The sequence below is a fragment of the Bidens hawaiensis genome, unplaced genomic scaffold (assembly GCF_021521415.1).
Source record: "Bidens hawaiensis isolate Kalapana, Puna unplaced genomic scaffold, B.hawaiensis_p1.1 tig00004868_1, whole genome shotgun sequence".
NCBI lineage: Eukaryota > Viridiplantae > Streptophyta > Magnoliopsida > Asterales > Asteraceae > Bidens > Bidens hawaiensis.
Window position 1 is genome coordinate 1,763,207 of NW_027491307.1, and position 18,975 is coordinate 1,782,181.

An 18,975-nucleotide genomic window follows, 5' to 3' on the forward strand; every position below is an offset into this window, starting at 1 on the left:
TTAGGTCTAATGCAACTTCACCTAATGCAACAATTGATAAAAGGTTGCAGTAGGCTTAATGCAACTTTTTTAAGGCCTAATGCAACTTTTCATCGGGGTTGCAATAGCTCCATTTTCTTGTAGTGACATTAGTGACACCGTCTATAAGAGAATACCAAATAGATTCGGATTTCGTATGAGATCGTTAATAAGCATACATTAATGACATCGTCTATAAGAGAATACCAAAGAGATTCAGATTTTTATATGAGATCGTTAATAAGAATACATTAACGACACCGTCTATAAGAGAATACCAAATAGATTCGAATTTCATATGAGATCGTTAATAAGCATACATTAATGACACCGTCTATAAGAGAATACCAAATTGATTCGGATTTTTATATGGGATCGTTAATAAGAATACATTAACGACACCGTCTATAAGAGAATACCAAATAGATTCGGATTTCATGAATCAACCAACCAAAAGCGGTAAACACATTAGCAATTAAGCATGTAAGCATGTAACACCAAATCGAGCATTTATTTAAGTAAAGTATACAATAAAGTTTGTGGTTTAAGACTCAAGTATAAATCGTTTAATTTGAATAAGTATGCAATATCACCCCAAAAACGAAAGATGGAAAACGGGGTATGAAAAGTACTCACGTTCAAGTAAGAAACTTGATTTGGTAAAATGACGAGTAACCGGAAGGATGAGGTTTAACGAGAAAAGTCTAGATGAAAGGAAGTTTGGCATTAGAAAGATTGTTTAGGAAGTCTTTAAATAAAATAAATTCTATGAAATGTAAACAATTTAAAGTTTAAGGTTTAAAATGTAAATATATAAGAAAAACATAATAATAGTCTTTTAAAATATAAGTTTGCTCGAAACCGGGTTAAAGTATCTAGCCCTTAATATTTACTCAACCTATGTTAAGTAATAAGGTGGGTAAAAATGCAAGAATGCAAGCCCCTTTATAATATAGATACCAAAACGGGTTTTAACGAGTGTTTCGGGTTGTTGGTTTGAGTCTTGATAATTGGTCAAACCCAAAGTCAACTTTCCAAAATAATGAATGTTATGAGGTAACTCAATAAAATTTAATAAGACTTAACCAAGTATGTAGTTCTATTGTTTTAGAACTAACAACGTCCGTTAAGTGAGTGTTCGGTTTTGTCGCTCCAAATTTTGTTATGAGATCAAGTTGGATCCAACATTTCCAAAAGATCAAGAAAATAATTAAAATCAGTTTATAAAGTATTTTTAAAGATTTATACAAGTCTTGATAGCTAAAAACACACTTGTGTGTCTTATGCGAGTGAAAATCGGTTTAGTTCGGTTTGGTTCGGTTTCCATCTCACAATAAGTTCATGGATGATTGCCACATGCCCAAATATCAAAGAACTTGTATAATAATTTATAAATGATGATACTTAAGTTTTACAACCAAAAAGTTAACAATGAAGTCTTTAAACGAAAGTTCGTTTTCGGTTCGGATCTTATTTCGGGTTAAGACCGAGGTAAGATTCTACAAACTCAAAACCATAGAACTTATAAAAATGATTTTAGAAACTTAAGCCTAACAATAAGCATATTTAAACAATTATTTAACAAAACTAGTAAACAAGTACGGTTTACGGTTTGGAGCTATTTACGGTTAAACCGAGACTAGTCTCTAAACCCATAACCATAGAACTTATGAATACAATATAAAAACTAAAATAAGCAGAAGTTAAGCATAGTTAGTAAGCAATAATAAAGTTAGATGGTTACATAGTTAAATATATATCAAGGACCATGAAAGTCCTCCATGAAGCCTTGCCTACGAGGCCCGACACTTCACCGGCCGAGACCGGAGGAATGACCACCAAAGGTAACAAGGGGTGTATATTATATATATGTTGTGCCATAAGTTACAAGTATTAATTAAGACTAATTAAACTAATTAAAATGCAAAACTTGAGCAGTTTGACTTTTGAAAGTCAAATCTTCAATTTGAGTGAGAAAATAAAATATGAGCAGGGATGGATATAGGAGAGGGTCTTGTATTTATAAGACAAGGTTTGGAGGGTTAAACAAGAGGGTTAGTGCATATAAACCGGGTTTTGGATAAAGGAACCAACAGAAAACACATTCTGCAGCTTCTGGTCTGCTAGCCTTCGCGATACGCGACCAAGGAGGGTGTCCCCCATCGCGTGGCGCGATGGGGTGGTCGGTAGGTGATTTCCAACTTTGAAACTTGGCAAAAATGGTCCTGAAGTTCGTTTTAAGCGTTTTTTAAAGCGTTTTGAGGACCGAAAAAGATGTTTTTGAGACCCAACAAGTGTAAAACAAATATGAAACATAAAATCCACCATTTAGAATATATCGAGGGTTTCGGTTTACAAAACACGTCGGTTTACATAATAACATTGTAGGTCTAACTGCGACCCTATAAACTTTTCACTTTAGTTTAGTTGGGAATCTCTTGTCGCACAATATACTTGTAGCTGCTATCCATCTACACCATCCTACATGGACTCTGTGGGCCACAACAGTGTCTAATTCCCTATTGCTCTGAACAAATGATCCTAGATACTTGAACTTCGTTACCTGTGGGACCACTTGCCCTTCACATTAGTGTAACGTTAGTTTACTCGTAACCATCTTTCAACCTTGAAAATGCGTATCACATTAGTGTAATGAGATGTTATAACCCGTTTAAGGGTTATCCGGGTTTGGTGAGACCCATGACCCGCGAAAATTATTGTTTGATTTTGAAAGAGTTTCACAAATAAATGAGATGTTATAACCCATTTAAAGACTATATGGGTTTGGTAAGACCCATACCCGTGATTCCGGGTCAAATGAATGAGAAACCTTCATTTAGGAATCAAGCAATCTGATGGATCTAGTGAATGGGAGGACAACCTGAGAGCGACACGTAGAATTTTATGATAGGCATTTATATTGATAGTTAGATTATAAAATCATATTTGATTTTGGGTTCATAAAACCATTATCAACTTATTGCTTTTTAAATTTAGTTACTATTCTATTAGATAATTCATTTACTCTTTTATGTAGGGCATAAAGTGGATATTTTGAAAAAATGAAGCGGCTAAAAGTCAAACTCTTATCGAGCAAACTTAAAGCGGATAAAAATCATCTCGCCAATTTTTTAATAAGAATTATAATGAAAGCATTTACGGGGGATTTATGTGGTTAGATTCTAAAAAACATAAAACTAAATAAATAAATGAAAACCAAAAAAAGCAAGTGTTTAGTTGCCATTTCTAGGATGCTAAACTAGTTTTTTATTTTAATTGTCTTTTCTAGGATGCTAAACTAGTTTTTTTTATAATTACAATTTAAACTTGCCATTTCTCAAGTAAATTCAAAAAATGGGTTACCAAATTAAGAGTATTTCTCAAGCATCCCCTAAGTGATTCAAGATGTAGTCTAACCGCAATTTAAGATAGATTTAACCTATTGTGCTGATATTTTAACTTTTATGTAAAGAAGCTAAATTGTTGCATTATCTGATAAAGATACATCACTACCAGCTAGATACCAAAACATATTAGCGTGGGGAGTATCGTTCATTCCCTAGTCATCTTTCACCTTTTCTCTCTTTCATATCCGTGTAACGTTATTTTACACTTAAACCATCTTTCAACCTTGAATATGCGTATCATTTAAAACAATCCATCTTTAAACCATTTTTTAAAAATAAATTAAATAAATTCTTTTAACATATTATAAAATTAAATAACATCCTATTAATTTCAATCGCAAAAAATAAAAATTATAATAAAAAAACACAAAGTAAATATTAAAATTTTAAAAATAAGAATTAAAGTAACATTAAAAATAAAAAAATTATTAAACTCTCTTTGTAACAAGTCAGTATTCCAGATATACCTGGTAAGATTAAATCACAAAGGCAAATGTGTTTCTATGTTATATAATGCCCTAATGAAATGTTGATCGACCACATTGTTGTTTGGAGGATCCTTTGACTATATTTTGTAAAATGATACGATAAGCGATATTAATCGGGATATATTAATTGGAAATTTGTATGAAACTTTTCATATATATATATATATATATATATATATAGACACTAGTAAAAGAGCCCGCGTTTTGCGGCGGGTATCCCAACGTATTTTGGGAATTATTGATAAGTGAAACAAACAACATAGAAAGAATGGTATTTTCAAGTAAAGGCCACTTAATTTGAGTCAAATTATTTGAATTTTAGTTAAGGCCAATTTCACATATGTTAATAAGTTAATTACAAATTTTTGTTTAAGTGAACTACTAAATAGTCAACAACAAATAAGAAGTAAACATGCAGGCAAACTACTGAAGTATATATATATTTTTCACAAGTGAAAGAAAGAACAACTTCAATTTGGTAATTTTAGCCGCAATAGTTTGATAGACAGGCATTTATTCATAGGTAGTTTGCTTCTATCCTAAATAAACAAACCATTTCTTCATTAGTTATTCAAATGTAAAGAATTTGTCATGGATGGTGAATAATTGACCGTATGTTGTGGCACTTTACCGGCTGCCGCGAGCTAGTGGCGCGAGCCACCTGCATTGCGAATACTGCAACTGGACATTGTGGCACTTCACCGGCTGCCGCGAGCTGACCCCAACCCACCCATTTTGCCATGACATGAACCCAATAAGAAATTTGCAAGTTGTGGTAAATTTCAAGTCAAACTCGCGAAAACATTCATCTAAACATGTCGTGCTAAGTTGGCCAATACAACTCCTCCTTTTTAGTTCTTTTCTTAAAAAAGTGTTTTTTTCCTCAAAAGTTAAACTGATTAGTATTTTGTCTTAAAGTTTAAAAGTTAACAGAATCTGACATAATACCTCAAACTAAAATAATATATATATTACATAAACTTCCAATTTTGTAGTAAACTTGTAGTTATTTAGTATTAACACATAAAAAACAAAGATATTAAAACAAATTGGATTAAATGAGTCGTGTTTGTACCAACCCTCGAATATTTGTGTTGTGTTTTCATACGTCTGACATGGTTTCCGGGTTCGTGAGTGGCCCTGCTAACACGACGGGTTTAGCAGGCCTAATATAATGCATATTGATGCTGTGTGGAGCCGAGGGTCTCTCCGGAAACAACATCCCTATCCCTAGGGATAGGGGTAACGCTTGCCTACATCCCACCCTCACCGCCTTACAAATAGATTCACCATGGGTTAGATATACTGCGTATAATTGGGTGTTGATGCTAATTATCTTGATCATATCATAATTACAAAAAAATACACTTTTGACCAAAAGAATTCAAAAGGGTGCATGAGAAAGACCTGTGCAGTAGCAGATCTTTTAGCATCCAAAAAGTGGCCATAAATGCCGTATAATCTCTGTTTTTCAGCTTCTGAAACCGTAGGTCGTGCATTGTCACAAATGGACCGCAAGAGTGTATCGGTAATGAGTGGCATATTTCCGGGCTTGTGAGCTTCTTTGCTGTTTAAAAGATCGTGAACGTCGCCAGCTGTGCGTCCGATAACAGAGCTGGCGAAAAAATCTTAAAGGAAGCTTGGAAGGTAATTCAATCAAATCATCTAAAATTGTAAAACATGAAATAGGATATTAGTGCATAAAGAAGACAGAAGCTATAAACTACTCACTTTTGAAAAACCAAACCGTTAAAACAAACAGTTCGATGACAGTTTGTTTAACTGAAATTGTTGACTTGAAAAAGTACCAAAGAAACACGAACAGGAGATGTTCGTGTTCATTCGTTTAACTTTAACAGAACAATTGATCGAACACAAACATTTGGACGAATATGGTTTGGTGTTTCGTGTTCATTAAGGAAATGGATGCGTTCATGTTCGTTTGTTAATAGTATATACGAACGAAGTTAACTGAACATAGATGAACAAAAATAAAAGGGACACAATTGAGCATACACCAATCGATGAACTAACGAGACATGTGTTAACGTTTGTTCGTTTAACTATACCTCTTTGATGGAGTTACGGATTTCTGTTAAACCACCAACATCATGGCAGCCACCATGCCCTTCTTCAGAAGCATATTTAGTTATATCCAAGCCCCAGAGAAACTATATTATTAATACTAACAAAAAATAAACAAAATTACAAATTTAATTTCAAGGATTTCAATTCAATCCTCAAAAAACTATATTTTCCACGCACTGGTATACCCTAAATCCAACATTTATTTCATTGAATAATCAGAAGCAAAATTGATCAGCAGCCATAAGCAAAGAAAATCAACTATTCTCACAGTTCAGATTTGTTGTACGAAACCCTAAGTTACCCAGAAAAGTTAAGATTATTCAAATCAATCACCTGCAATTCATGGGCAAATGTTGGGGCTTGATGTCGCATTCAATTTCTAGCATATGATATTACAACCGCATGATAATTGGTGTATAGAAGTGAAATACCTTCGATCTTTGTGGATGTGGATGCAGGATTTATAGCTAATTTGAAGTATAATAAACACCAATTAAAGGAGAGAAGGAGAGGGAACGATAATTGTATCGTCGCTGCAGGAGAATTGAATGTCACCGGAGGATTGAATGTAACGTCTCCGGCCGTGAATAGTAATAAATATAGCGGCGTCTCCCAATTTAATTTTAACGGCATCTCAAAATGGCAAAATTACTATCATTTCCACTTAAAATGTTTTATAAGGAATATATATATATATATACACACACCAAAATTAATATGTAATTTCTCAATTTTGACCGAATTTGAACAAAAAGAGTTTAATCGGCCACGTACTAGTAGGTGGGGTTGGGATTAGCGACTAAGTGGCGCCTAGTAGAGATTTTGACAATCAAGCGTGCAGATAATCAAATTATTCCTCATTCTTTTTCAAAACACCAAAACCCCTTTCAACGACCTTTCTTGTTGCTTCTCGTGCCTTTGCAAACTTATGGGTTTTTTTTATCGGAAAACGCAGTTTTTTACGAACACCGCCCAAGCGTGGTATATACAATATGCTAGATAACTAATTTAAAGTCGTTAATCACATCAAATAAACACCTGGCGTCGTTCCATGCATTTACTCGCTGAATAATGGCAACCGGTATTGGACGTTTAGATCGTTATTCAACCCAACGGAACCCATTTGTATCTTGATAGGAAATCACTTCGAGAGCTATCGCTGCATACTTGTGATCTCCATGCAGACTTGGACTCGCCACTAAGTTGGATAATTTCGTCGTGGCTAGCGTGTACAATGGATGCTTCCGATCATCCGTGGAAAGATATGGATTCTTTCATGAGCATCATATAAAAGTACTATGTCTCGAATGGTTGGTCTATGCAAATACTATTCTCCGTATAAATAAATAATACAGTCGAAAAAGTATTGTGAAGTGTCACGTGACGTTCTTTAAGACATAACTACTACCTCATCGTTGGCGCCGTAGTATCTCATATCGTAAGTGTCGGCAACAACCCCGTTATTCGATCCGGCGGAAAAAAACAAATGCATTTCAAAACAATTTATATCTTGCTTCGCAATCTCTTCGAGAGCTATCGTTGCGTACTTGTGATCTCCTCACATGAACTGGACTCGCCACTCCATTGAACAATGCCGCCATGGCCGGTGTGTACAATGAACGCTTCCTATCATCCCTGGAGCTACATGGATTCTTCATGAGCATCATATAAAGGTTCTAAGTCGTGAATGGTTGGTCTATGCAGATATTCTTATCCGTATAAATGAATAATACCATCAAAAAAAGTATTGTAAAGCACACTTTCTTTCAAACATAGCTAGTATCTCATCGAAAGGTTAAGCAACACCCCTATTATGCTGATATTTTTACTTTTATGTAAAGAAGCTAAATTGTCGCATTATCTGATAAAGATACATCACTATCAGCTAGATACCAAAACATATTAGCGTGGGGGAGTATCCATCCATTGCCTAATCATCTTTCTCCTTTTCTCTCTTTCGTATCCGTGTAACGTTATTTTACACTTAAACTATCTTTCAACCTTGAATATGCGTATCATTTACAATAATCCATCTTTCAACCATTTTTTAAAAATAAATTAACTAAATTCTTTCAACAAATTATAAAATTAAATAACATCCTATTAATTTCAATCGCAAAAAAATGAAAACTATAATAAAAAAAAGGACTATTGGTTTTTATTGGTCCCAAGTATTTCATTTTTACCGGCGCTGGTCCCAACTATCACTTTAACTGCCAACGGTCTCAACTTTCACACATGTGTCTGCCACCAGTCCACGACTAACCGAGTACTAACTCCGTTATGTTTTAGCTGACGTGTCCATCCTACGTGTTAAAAAACGTTGACGTGGCTGTCTGCGTGTATATTAATAACAAAAACCCGTCTCCTCCTGTATATTAATAACAAAAACCCTAAACCCAAATCGATATCTCCAATCGATCGACGATCAAGAACAACCCCAGATTAAAACCCTAATTCAATCATTGAATCGATCGAACATGTTACAAAATCTGTTGTGGGCATAAAATTACATACAGGAGGAGACGAAATCACTTCAATTTCACTCACCCAATGACCCAAATGGTTGCCGTCACAGGTTGCGGCGGAGGAAACAGAAGGTCAGACGAAAGTCAACTCTCCATATTGGAGTTAATAATCGCAGCTTTCCGGAAATCAATGGCGGCGTGTCGGGTTGATGATTGGATGGACGAATCGAAACCTAAGTTCCGTCAAATGGAAATTGGTTGGCCGACAGACGTCCAACATTTGACTCACGTTACATTCGACCGGTTTCATGGGTTCCTAGGACTTCCGGTTGAGTTCCAGGTTGAAATCCCGTCTCGTGTTCCCAGTGCAAGGTATGTATGTATGTAATTTTATTTATTTGGGGGTTTTTAGTTAGAAATTAATGATATTATTATTTGTTTATGTATTTTTGTTATTAATATACACGCAGGCAGCCACGTCAACGTTTTATAACACGTAGGATGGACACGTCAGCTAAAACATAACGGAGTTAGTACTCGGTTAGTCGTGGACTGGTGGCAGACACATGTGTGAAAGTTGGGACCGTTGGCAGTTAAAGTGATAGTTGGGACCAGCGCCAGCAAAAATGAAATACTTGGGACCAATAAAAACCAATAGTCCTAAAAAAAACACAAAGTAAGTATTACAATTTTAAAAATAAGAATTAAAGTAACATTAAAAACAAAAAATTATTAAACTCTCCTTGTAGCAAGTCACTATTCCATATACCTGGTAAGATTAAATCACAAAGGCAAATGTGTTTCTATGTTATATAATGCACTAATGAAATGTTGATCGACCACATTGTTGTTTGGAAAATCCTTTGACTATATTTTGTAAAATGATACGATAAGCGATTAATCGGAAATTTGTATGAAACTTTTCATATACACACACACCAAAATCAATATGTAAATTTCTCAATTTTTACCGAATTTGAACAAAAAGAGTTTAATCGGCCACGTACTAGTTGGTGGGGTTGGGACAAGCGACTAAGTGGCACCTAGTAGAGATTTTGACAACCAAGCATGCAGATAATCAAATTATTCCTCATTTTTTTTTCAAAACACCAAAACCCCTTTCAACGACCTTTCTTGCTGCTTCTCGTGCCTTTGCAAACTTATGGGTTTTTTTTCATTGGAAAACGCAGTTGCAGTTTTTTACGAACACCGCCCAAGCGTGGTAAATATAATATGCTAGATAATAACCTAATTTAAAGTTGTTAATCACATTAAACAGACACCTGGCGTCGTTCCATGCATTTACTCGTTGAATAATGGCAACCGATATAGGACGTTTAGATCGTTATTCAACCCAACAGAACCCCTTTGTATCTTGATAGGAAATCACTTCAAGAGCTATCGCTGCGTACTCGTGATCTCCACGCAGACTTGGACTCACCACTAAGTTGGATAATTTCGTCGTGGCTAGCGTGTACAATGGATGCTTCCGATCATCCGTGGAAAGATATGGATTCTTTCATGAGCATCAAATAAAAGTAATATGTCTCGAATGGTTGGTCTATGCAAATATTATTCTCCGTATAAATAAATAATACCGTCACAAAAGTATTGTGAAGTGTCACGTGACGTTCTTTAAGACATAACTACTACCTCATCGTAGGCGCCGTAGTATCTCATATCGTAAGTGTCGGCAACAACCCCAAATGCCAGCCTGTGAATTGTTGATTGCACTTTGAAGTTGCGAAAACCCTTTTCAAAATCTACAGTCTTTATATTGTTGAAAATACTCAAAAGTTTGCAACCAGATTAACAACACTCTGTAAAAATAAACAATAGTAAAAATAGTTCTCACGACATCCTAAACGCCTGAAAATTTGTTCGTTGATTTTGGATTCTAGCCAAAAAAAATCTCTCATTAGTCGCTCGTGTGTTGCTTCACAAACTTTCTTTACCATAACTCTTGGTTCTTTAGGATGACAACTTATCGCTTGTGCGACTAAACCAAGGAACTTGTGACTTTCAAACCACCATCACTACCGAATGACGAGCTAGCTAGACAACGATATTTTAAAAAGATCTATTAAAACTTTTGTAAGTTTTGAGAAGATGGTTAAAGATTTTTTTGGTATGAAATAAGGGTAAACTGCTTGATTTATTTATAGGTTTAAATGAACTTTTTATTATTAAAACAATAATATTTTCTGTTGGAAATAGCCATTAGAGGATTGGGATAATGGGTGTCACAATCCTGTGTGGGGTTTTTGCGGATCCAAGCCACACCGGGCAGGAGGGTGGGGTTCCCACAGGACCGAGTGGCATCAATACCATCCCGACTTTGTCTCCTTTTACAGGGAAACATATGTTTTAAGTGTACGCTATAGCTTAAAACATTCCTATACAAGTTAAATATATTTTAAATCCACTAACAATTGCAGCATTAAAAAACGACTAATATAAGCTGCCAGGCATTTTTTTATCAGTTTTAGTAACGATAAAAATGTGTTGCTATAATTTAAGTATGAATTTTGCCTATAAGGATAACAAATGAGGTGAATATGTACGGTCCTGAAGATGATCAAATAAATAAACAAGTAGGCTCGTATTTCAAACCTCTAAGTCAACTCACCAACTCCCTGCTCAGACTTATACCACAATTCGGACACGTACTTTTGGAGATGAGAAGTTGAGCTAACATGCTGAGTTTACCAATAATTCCAACCAAACTTATCTACTTTATTAGTTTGTCCAGATTCCACATTAATTTCCACTTCTTCTATATATATCCAGATCAACACAGACCTATACATCCTCAAACGAACAACAAATCACTTTCCTGGTATCTTATTATTGTTAAAGTTTCAACCCTTAAGAACAACAATGGCGCATTCCCACCTCAATTCCTTCCTAATAATTCTTGTTTCAGTCACCCTAGCATCAATCAACGGTGGAAAAATGGTTGGTGAGGCACGTAATCTTTTGGAGGTACCCGAGTTTCCAAAGCCAGAAGTTCCTGAGATTCCCAAACCAACACTTCCAGACATTCCGAAACCTGAAATTCCCGAGGTTCCAAAGCCAGATGTTCCAGAGATTCCCAAACCAGCACTTCCTGACATTCCGAAGCCTGAAATCCCTGAGCTTCCCAAACCGACATTTCCTGAGATTCCAAAGCCCACCATTCCAGAAATTCCAAAACCCGAAGTACCAGAGCTTCCCAAGCCTACATTTCCCGCGCTTCCAAAGTCTGAAATTCCCGAGGTTCCTAAGCCCACTCTTCCTGAGCTTCCAAAGCCTGAAATTCCCGAGCTTCTGAATCCCACTCTTCATGAGGTTCCAAAACCTGAAGTCCCGGTGCTTCCAAAGCCTGAAATTCCTGAGCTTCCGAAGCCCACTCTTCCCGAGGCTCCAAAACCTGAGGTCCCTGTGTTTCCAAAACCTGAAATTCCCAAGCTTCCGAAGCCCACCATTCCTGAAATTCCAAAGCCAGAGCTACCAACACTGCCAAAACTAGAAGTACCAAAGGTGCCAGAATTCCATGACCCCCCTAAGCCCGTGTTGCCAACAATTCCTGAATTGCCCAAGGACTTTCCTATCCCTACTCTACCTCATCCTTAGAAATCAGCTTTCATAATATAGTGTGATATATGTTCAGTTACTTCTACTAGTATATTGCAACCAAGATCTTCCACATTTCAGAGTGTTCAGTGAGGACTGATTGATTATTTGTGTGTTCCTTTGTTTTGTTGTATCATGATTTGCTTAAGTATTTTATACTTACTTAATATATGATATTACTTTATTGCTGGATCTGTTTAATTTCATGGCACCAACTTTTTTCCATGCATAATTATGAGAAATCCAACCAGCAACGATGGTCACTGTATTGTTGAATTGTTTCTGGTCCTATGATTATCCGAAATAAACACTATGCTGCATTTGTTTCTAAGTGTTTTCTTCGTGATGCATGCATTATGGAAAATTCAAAGCCTATAAACCTTAGCAAGGGCGGATCTTTCAGTGGGCCGAACAGGGACCTGGCCCCATCACGTTTTTCGCTCGCTAGTTTAATTGTCCGTTGAGGCCTGAGGTTAGAACCGACTCGTGTGGGTGTGAAATCGATTAATCGAAACAAACAATGGAGGAAAGCATAGACCAGGTTATGGTTTGGAACTATTGTAAGATTTGATCATGTGAGTTCAGCATTTAAGTGACACTTTTTTGTGTTTTGATTTTGGATTAAAACATACGTGTGTTAGGTTAATTATCATGGGAAAGTTGAAAACCAACTTCTTTTTTCATAAGAAAGGATGAAGAAATAAAATTGTGTTTTAGTAGAATATTAAATAGAGAGCTTCTATTGTTTGACCCGACCTAAACCGAATTGACGACCCGAAACTTTAAAGCATTAAAAAGAAATTTGGGTCTCGTGACTTTCGGGTCATCCATACCAGATATTAAAGATCTGTCACTAAACCTTAGGTCAAATATATAATATAAACACTCAAATTGGAAATTCTTATATATAGAAAGAAATGAACATTCAACCCCCAAGGGCCGGTCAAGTGGTGAACGTGAAAGTGGGAGACATCTCATGTGATAATGCTATCATCTTTTGTTGTACTTAGAGGAAAAGAATTGTACCTTTGGAACGTATATATATGTGGTGCATAAACTTAGTCCATGGGCAGTCAAACTCACTGTTACCAAAAAAGATGAACATTTTGGTTTGGTTTTGCAGTTTTAGCCTTATGAGAAACGGATGAACCTAGAAATGTAACTTAAATAACTGTTTACTCTATAGAATAGTATAAACATTAAATGACTTTTCTTCATAATAGTTTTAAAGTAAGTTCAAATCATCATTGGATAACATTTGTGAAAGCTACGTGAATGCTGCGTTAAAATTATAAAAGCATATTCGGTCTTGGGTTCATAAAACCATTTACAAATTCTAGTCACTACAAGAAGTTTCACCATTAGAGGCGACGATATTAGCAGCAACAAAGAGTATTAGCGACGACATTGATACTACCGCCGCTAATACTCGTTGTCGCCGCTAATTGTGTTGCCACTAATTATCACGATCCTTGTGCTCCTCTTACCGGCTTAGTTTGAGCATTGATAAAGGTTGGTACAAGAACTCATATCTCTCCCTGCTCTTATTCTTCATCTCAAACAAACACACACTATTTTAACTTCATCTTCCTCAAGCATCATCCTAATTTGTTTTTCCATATTTTCAACCACCATGTTCTTCATCTGTCAAACCATAGGACTTCCACTGTCAAGACCATCGAACTTCCATCCACAAGACCATCGGACTGCCGCCATTAAGAGTACCTGTTTTTCATTATCAAGACCTATGTGTTCAAGCTTCACCATAGATTCCGTCCACTGTGCTTTCAAGCTCCACCATAGATTCCGTCCACCGTGCTCTCAAGCTCCTCCAAAGATTCCGGCCACTGGGCTTTTAAGCTCCAGCTGGCCACTCATGTTTGCAATAATCTGTAAATCATGTTATGTAGTGTTAATTTATAGCACGGCCACTCGTGTGTGTAATAATCATGTAATGAAAAATTGATTTTAATGACAAATTAATTGTGTTGTTGCGTTTTCGAGTTCAATTTAACTAACAACAAACTCTCGTGCAAGTTAATCGAGTTTTGATGCGTTAACAATGTGGAATCCATCACCGGCAAAGTAGACGACATCCTTTAACGATAACGTTCACACATCAGCTGCGACTCTTTAGCCTTTAGCGACGATCCACTAGCAGCGACTCAAAAGCAGCGATTTTTGTACCCTTTAGCGGCGAAAAATGTCACCGGTGCTGCTCAATTGTTTTTGTAGCATGCTTCTTAAAGTTGGTTTCTAAGTTAAGAGTGTTGCCTAAAACTTCCTTAAGGTGATTCATGATGTAGTATAATCGCAATTCAAGATAGATTTAACATATTGTGATAAAGATACATCACTATTAGAGGCGGAACTTGAGCCTTAAAGTGGGGGGGGGGGGGTCGAATTATATTTTAGTAATTCAGATAATTAGTACTCACTTCTTAGTGTAAGAAGGTATGTGGTTGATGTTATGAGAATTCGAGATGAGATACTTATGTGCGAATAAGGAAAGAAATGTGTCATCTCTTATCTCTTATTATTACTTTTTTATTTACACTTTTTTTTGAAACATGTTTAGACACGATTAGTGACAAAACCAAATTTTTTATACCGACACAGATATTACTAATACAAAATAAAATTGAATAAACTAAACCAATGTCAAATTTTCATTAATTCATTTGACAATGGTCTAACAATTGATGAGTGATGGCAGCTTTAATGTGAGGTAAATTGTAGTAATGCTTTGAATAAACTAAACGGATGATGATGATGAGGGCAAGGTACTTCCAATAAGGAGGCAGGTACTTCTTCAAACATCCCCTAATCCGTATCATATATCCTCCATGGTTACAATTGTTGTTGGAGAATCTTTGATCTACAACATCCTCCTTCTTGAACTTCTTTACTATTGTGGTTGGAGAGTCCTTGATCTACGGCACTCTTCTAACATCCTCCTCGCAATCACACTATGTTTATCTACAACCTTTGTCCTGATCACAAGATTTCCATATATATATTTTGATTGCTTAGTGTTAGCCCAAAACTCTTCTGCCTAGCAAAAGTGAATCTCTAGATTGGCCGTGATAGCATAAGACAAGTGAAAATCTGTAGGGCTAATATTCTATATTATTTTTAGGATTGTGTATGCCTTTCTATTTGCTTATAGTTAGTGTATTACATATTTGTATGATTATTTTGTTCAGAAGAAATGTAAAAGTTGAAGAAATGAGGACCTATAAAGGGTCACTTTACCCATTTCTCCATAACACCTCAAGGAAATAAAATAAACTTTCTCTCACGTGTTTGATCTTTCTCTCTTTTGTTTGAAACTAAGATCTGAGATCCGAGTGTTGCTTGTGATTCCGCTAACTAACAACACGGATTGATCCAAGTCAAGTTGTGAGATCCATCTAGAAGACCTACAATTGGTCTAAGAGCTTTCGACACAACTTTTTGTGGTTTTCAGATCATACTTTTTGGGTTTTTATCTTAGTTTTTGTTGGATTTGAGGTTGTTTTTGGTTTATTAACTTCTTTTGGAGTATCTTCACGAAAATCATCATATATGTGTTTTTGCAGTGTTGTATCCGGTTCATATTCAGTTGAAAAACTCATATCTAGGCTGATTTATTGGCTTTTAGACTAAGGTCTTTTTGACCTCATTGTTAGTTTAGGAGTTATCTTAAAAAAAGTCGATTAGAATTTTTTTGGTGGGAAAAAAGTTCGAATCGAAAAAAAAGTAAATAATTCGATTAGATTTTTTGGCAGGAAAAAAAGCCGATCAGAATTCTTTTGGCAAAAAAAATCGATTAGAATATTTTGGCGTGAAAAAAGTCGATCATCGCAAATAAAAATCGAATTGAATAAAAAATATAGTCGTTTTTTAGTCAAATAAATAATCTATTTGAGTCCAAATACTTTTTATTCTATTTTGACTCGAATTTAAAAAAATGTCTTACTATCCTGAGCTTGAAGGATATCTGAATATGAGGAAAAATCGAACAGAAATGTTAAAAGTAGAATTCAACATGTTTAATCATATTAAAGTAGAATCAATTGCCTCGCTCATCGACAGATTGGAGTAACTCATCACAAAAATGAGAAGTGTCGGTATCATCAATGATTTGTCTAAGATCAACATGAAGTTGTTGGATTCATTGCCTTACACATGGTACATCAGTGAGGCTACCATCAAGAGAACAACAAACCTAAATACCATAATACTCTCAGAGTTGACTTCTATCATCAAGTTATTTGAAATGGATGACAAGCTCCGAATAAACATTTATTCCAAAGAAGATAAAGTTGGGGCAAGTTCTGCAGGTAAAAGTAGTCAAGCAAGTCTTATCATTCTTGAGTGTGCTGCATGTGGAAGCAATTAAGAAAGTCTTATCCTTCCCGAGGTACACACACATTTATGCTCTCAAGCATGTATAAAGTTAGAACGATGAATACAAAAATGCTGAAAATGGTTTGAAATGGCGCCTGATAAACAGAATGGGATCATTGGGACACTGATAAATACTATAGTCCCTAAACCGTTCAATAACAACTACACTAGCCTACCCCATTTTAGTTTCAACACCAAGGACGAAATGGTCTATGGAGTTGATCATGTCCCAAAACCAAATATATTTGTTCCTCTGCTTCCGAAGACTGTTCATCCAATCCCGAAGCATGTTAGTTCTAGTAGTGATGTATCTTGTTTAGCAGGTTGTGTAGAAGAGAGCGGGTGGTGGAAACGGACATGAGTTATGATTGTGAAACTGTTTATGATGAAACTTGTGTTGTAAATTGTGTCAATGACAAAAGGCCTGTTGAGGTGAACATATCAAGTTGTTCATCATCAAGTTGTAAGCCTGAGGTTAATTCAAGTAAAAGCATAGTTTTTGAAATTGAGAAAGCTAATAATTCATGTAAATATGTTCCACCAAGTAAACGATCATTTTCTCCAACAACAAATCAATTAAAGAATCCTCATTCGCACAACTACTATGGTCATTATACGATAAAGTTGCGATTGGCTATAAAAAAGGTTGAATTTGTTGTAACTTGAAAATTAATATATGTTGCATTTGATGTAAAAAAAGGTTGCATTTACATGTAATAAAGGTTGCATTTGAGGTACAAAGGTTGCATTTACGTATTAAAAATGTTGCATTAGCATATAAAAAGAGTTGCATCATAAAAGGTTGCATTTAAATACTTCATGCAACCCTGCATTATCTACCATAAAGGTTTCATTAGGTCTAATGCAACTTCACCTAATGCAGCCATTGATAAAATGTTGCAGTAGGCCTAATGCAACTTTTTTAAGGCCTAATGCAACTTTTCATCGGGGTTGCAATAGCTCAATTTTCTTGTAGTGACATTAGCGACACCGTCTATAAGAGAATACCAAATAGATTCGGATTTCGTATGAGATCGTTAATAAGCATACATTAATGACATCTTCTATAAGAGAATACCAAATAGATTCAGATTTTTATATGAGATCGTTAATAAGAATACATTAACGACACCGTCTATAAGAAAATACCAAATAGATTCGGATTTCATATGAGTTCGTTAATAAGCATACATTAATGACACCGTCTATAAGAGAATACCAAATTGATTCGGATTTTTATATGGGATCGTAAATAAGAATACATTAACGACACCGTCTATAAGAGAATACCAAATAGATTCGGATTTCATGAATCAACCAACCAAAAGCGGTAAACACATTAGCAATTAAGCATGTAAGCATGTAACACCAAATCGAGCATTTATTTAAGTAAAGTATACAATAAAGTTTGTGGTTTAAGACTCAAGTATAAATTGTTTAATTTGAATAAGTATGCAATATTACCCCAATAACGAAAGATGGAAAACGGGGTATGAAAAGTACTCACGTTCAAGTAACAAACTTGATTTGGTAAAATGACGAGTAACCGGAAGGATGAGGTTTTACGAGAAAAGTCTAGATTAAAGGAAGTTTGGCATTAGAAAGATTGTTTAGGAAGTCTTTAAATAAAATAAATTCTATGAAATGTAAACAATTTAAAGTTTAAGGTTTAAAATGTAAATATATAAGAAAAACATAATAATAGTCTTTTAAAATATAAGTTTGCTCGAAACCGGGTTAAAGTATCTAGCCCTTAATATTTACTCAACCTATGTTAAGTAATAAGGTGGGTAAAAATGCAAGAATGCAAGCCCCTTTATAATATAGATACCAAAACGGGTTTTAACGAGTGTTTCGGGTTGTTGGTTTGAGTCTTGATAATTGGTCAAACCCAAAGTCAACTTTCCAAAATAATGAATGTTATGAGGTAACTCAATAAAATTTAATAAGACTTAACCAAGTATGTAGTTCTATTGTTTTAGAACTAACAACGTCCGTTAAGTGAGTGTTCGGTTTTGTCGCTCCAAACTTTGTTATGAGATCAAGTTGGATCCAACATTTCCAAAAGATCAAGAAAATAATTAAAATCAGTTTATAAAGTATTTTTAAAGATTTATACAAGTCTTGATAGCTAAAAACACACTTGTGTGTCTTATGCGAGTGAAAATCGGTTTAGTTCGGTTTGGTTCGGTTTCCATCTCACAATAAGTTCATGGATGATTGCCACATGCCCAAATATCAAAGAACTTGTATAATAATTTATAAATGATGATACTTAAGTTTTACAACCTAAAAGTTAACAATGAAGTCTTTAAACGAAAGTTCGTTTTCGGTTCGGATCTTATTTCGGGTTAAGACCGAGGTAAGATTCTACAAACTCAAAACCATAGAACTTATAAAAATGATTTTAGAAACTTAAGCCTAACAATAAGCATATTTAAACAATTATTTAACAAAACTAGTAAACAAGTACGGTTTACGGTTTGGAGCTATTTACGG

General features: G+C 35.2%; 1 protein-coding gene across 1 annotated transcript; it reads left to right on the top strand.

Moving 5' to 3' along the window:
- The first annotated feature begins 11,301 nt into the window (after nt 1–11,301).
- Nucleotides 11,302–12,231, top strand: LOC143628329 (uncharacterized). The gene is made up of 2 exons (XM_077097951.1): nt 11,302–11,652; nt 11,836–12,231. Exons 1-2 carry the CDS (start codon nt 11,350–11,352, stop codon nt 12,082–12,084), a joined length of 552 nt encoding a protein of 183 aa, XP_076954066.1. The 5' UTR covers nt 11,302–11,349; the 3' UTR covers nt 12,085–12,231.
- The last annotated feature ends 6,744 nt before the right edge of the window (nt 12,232–18,975 follow it).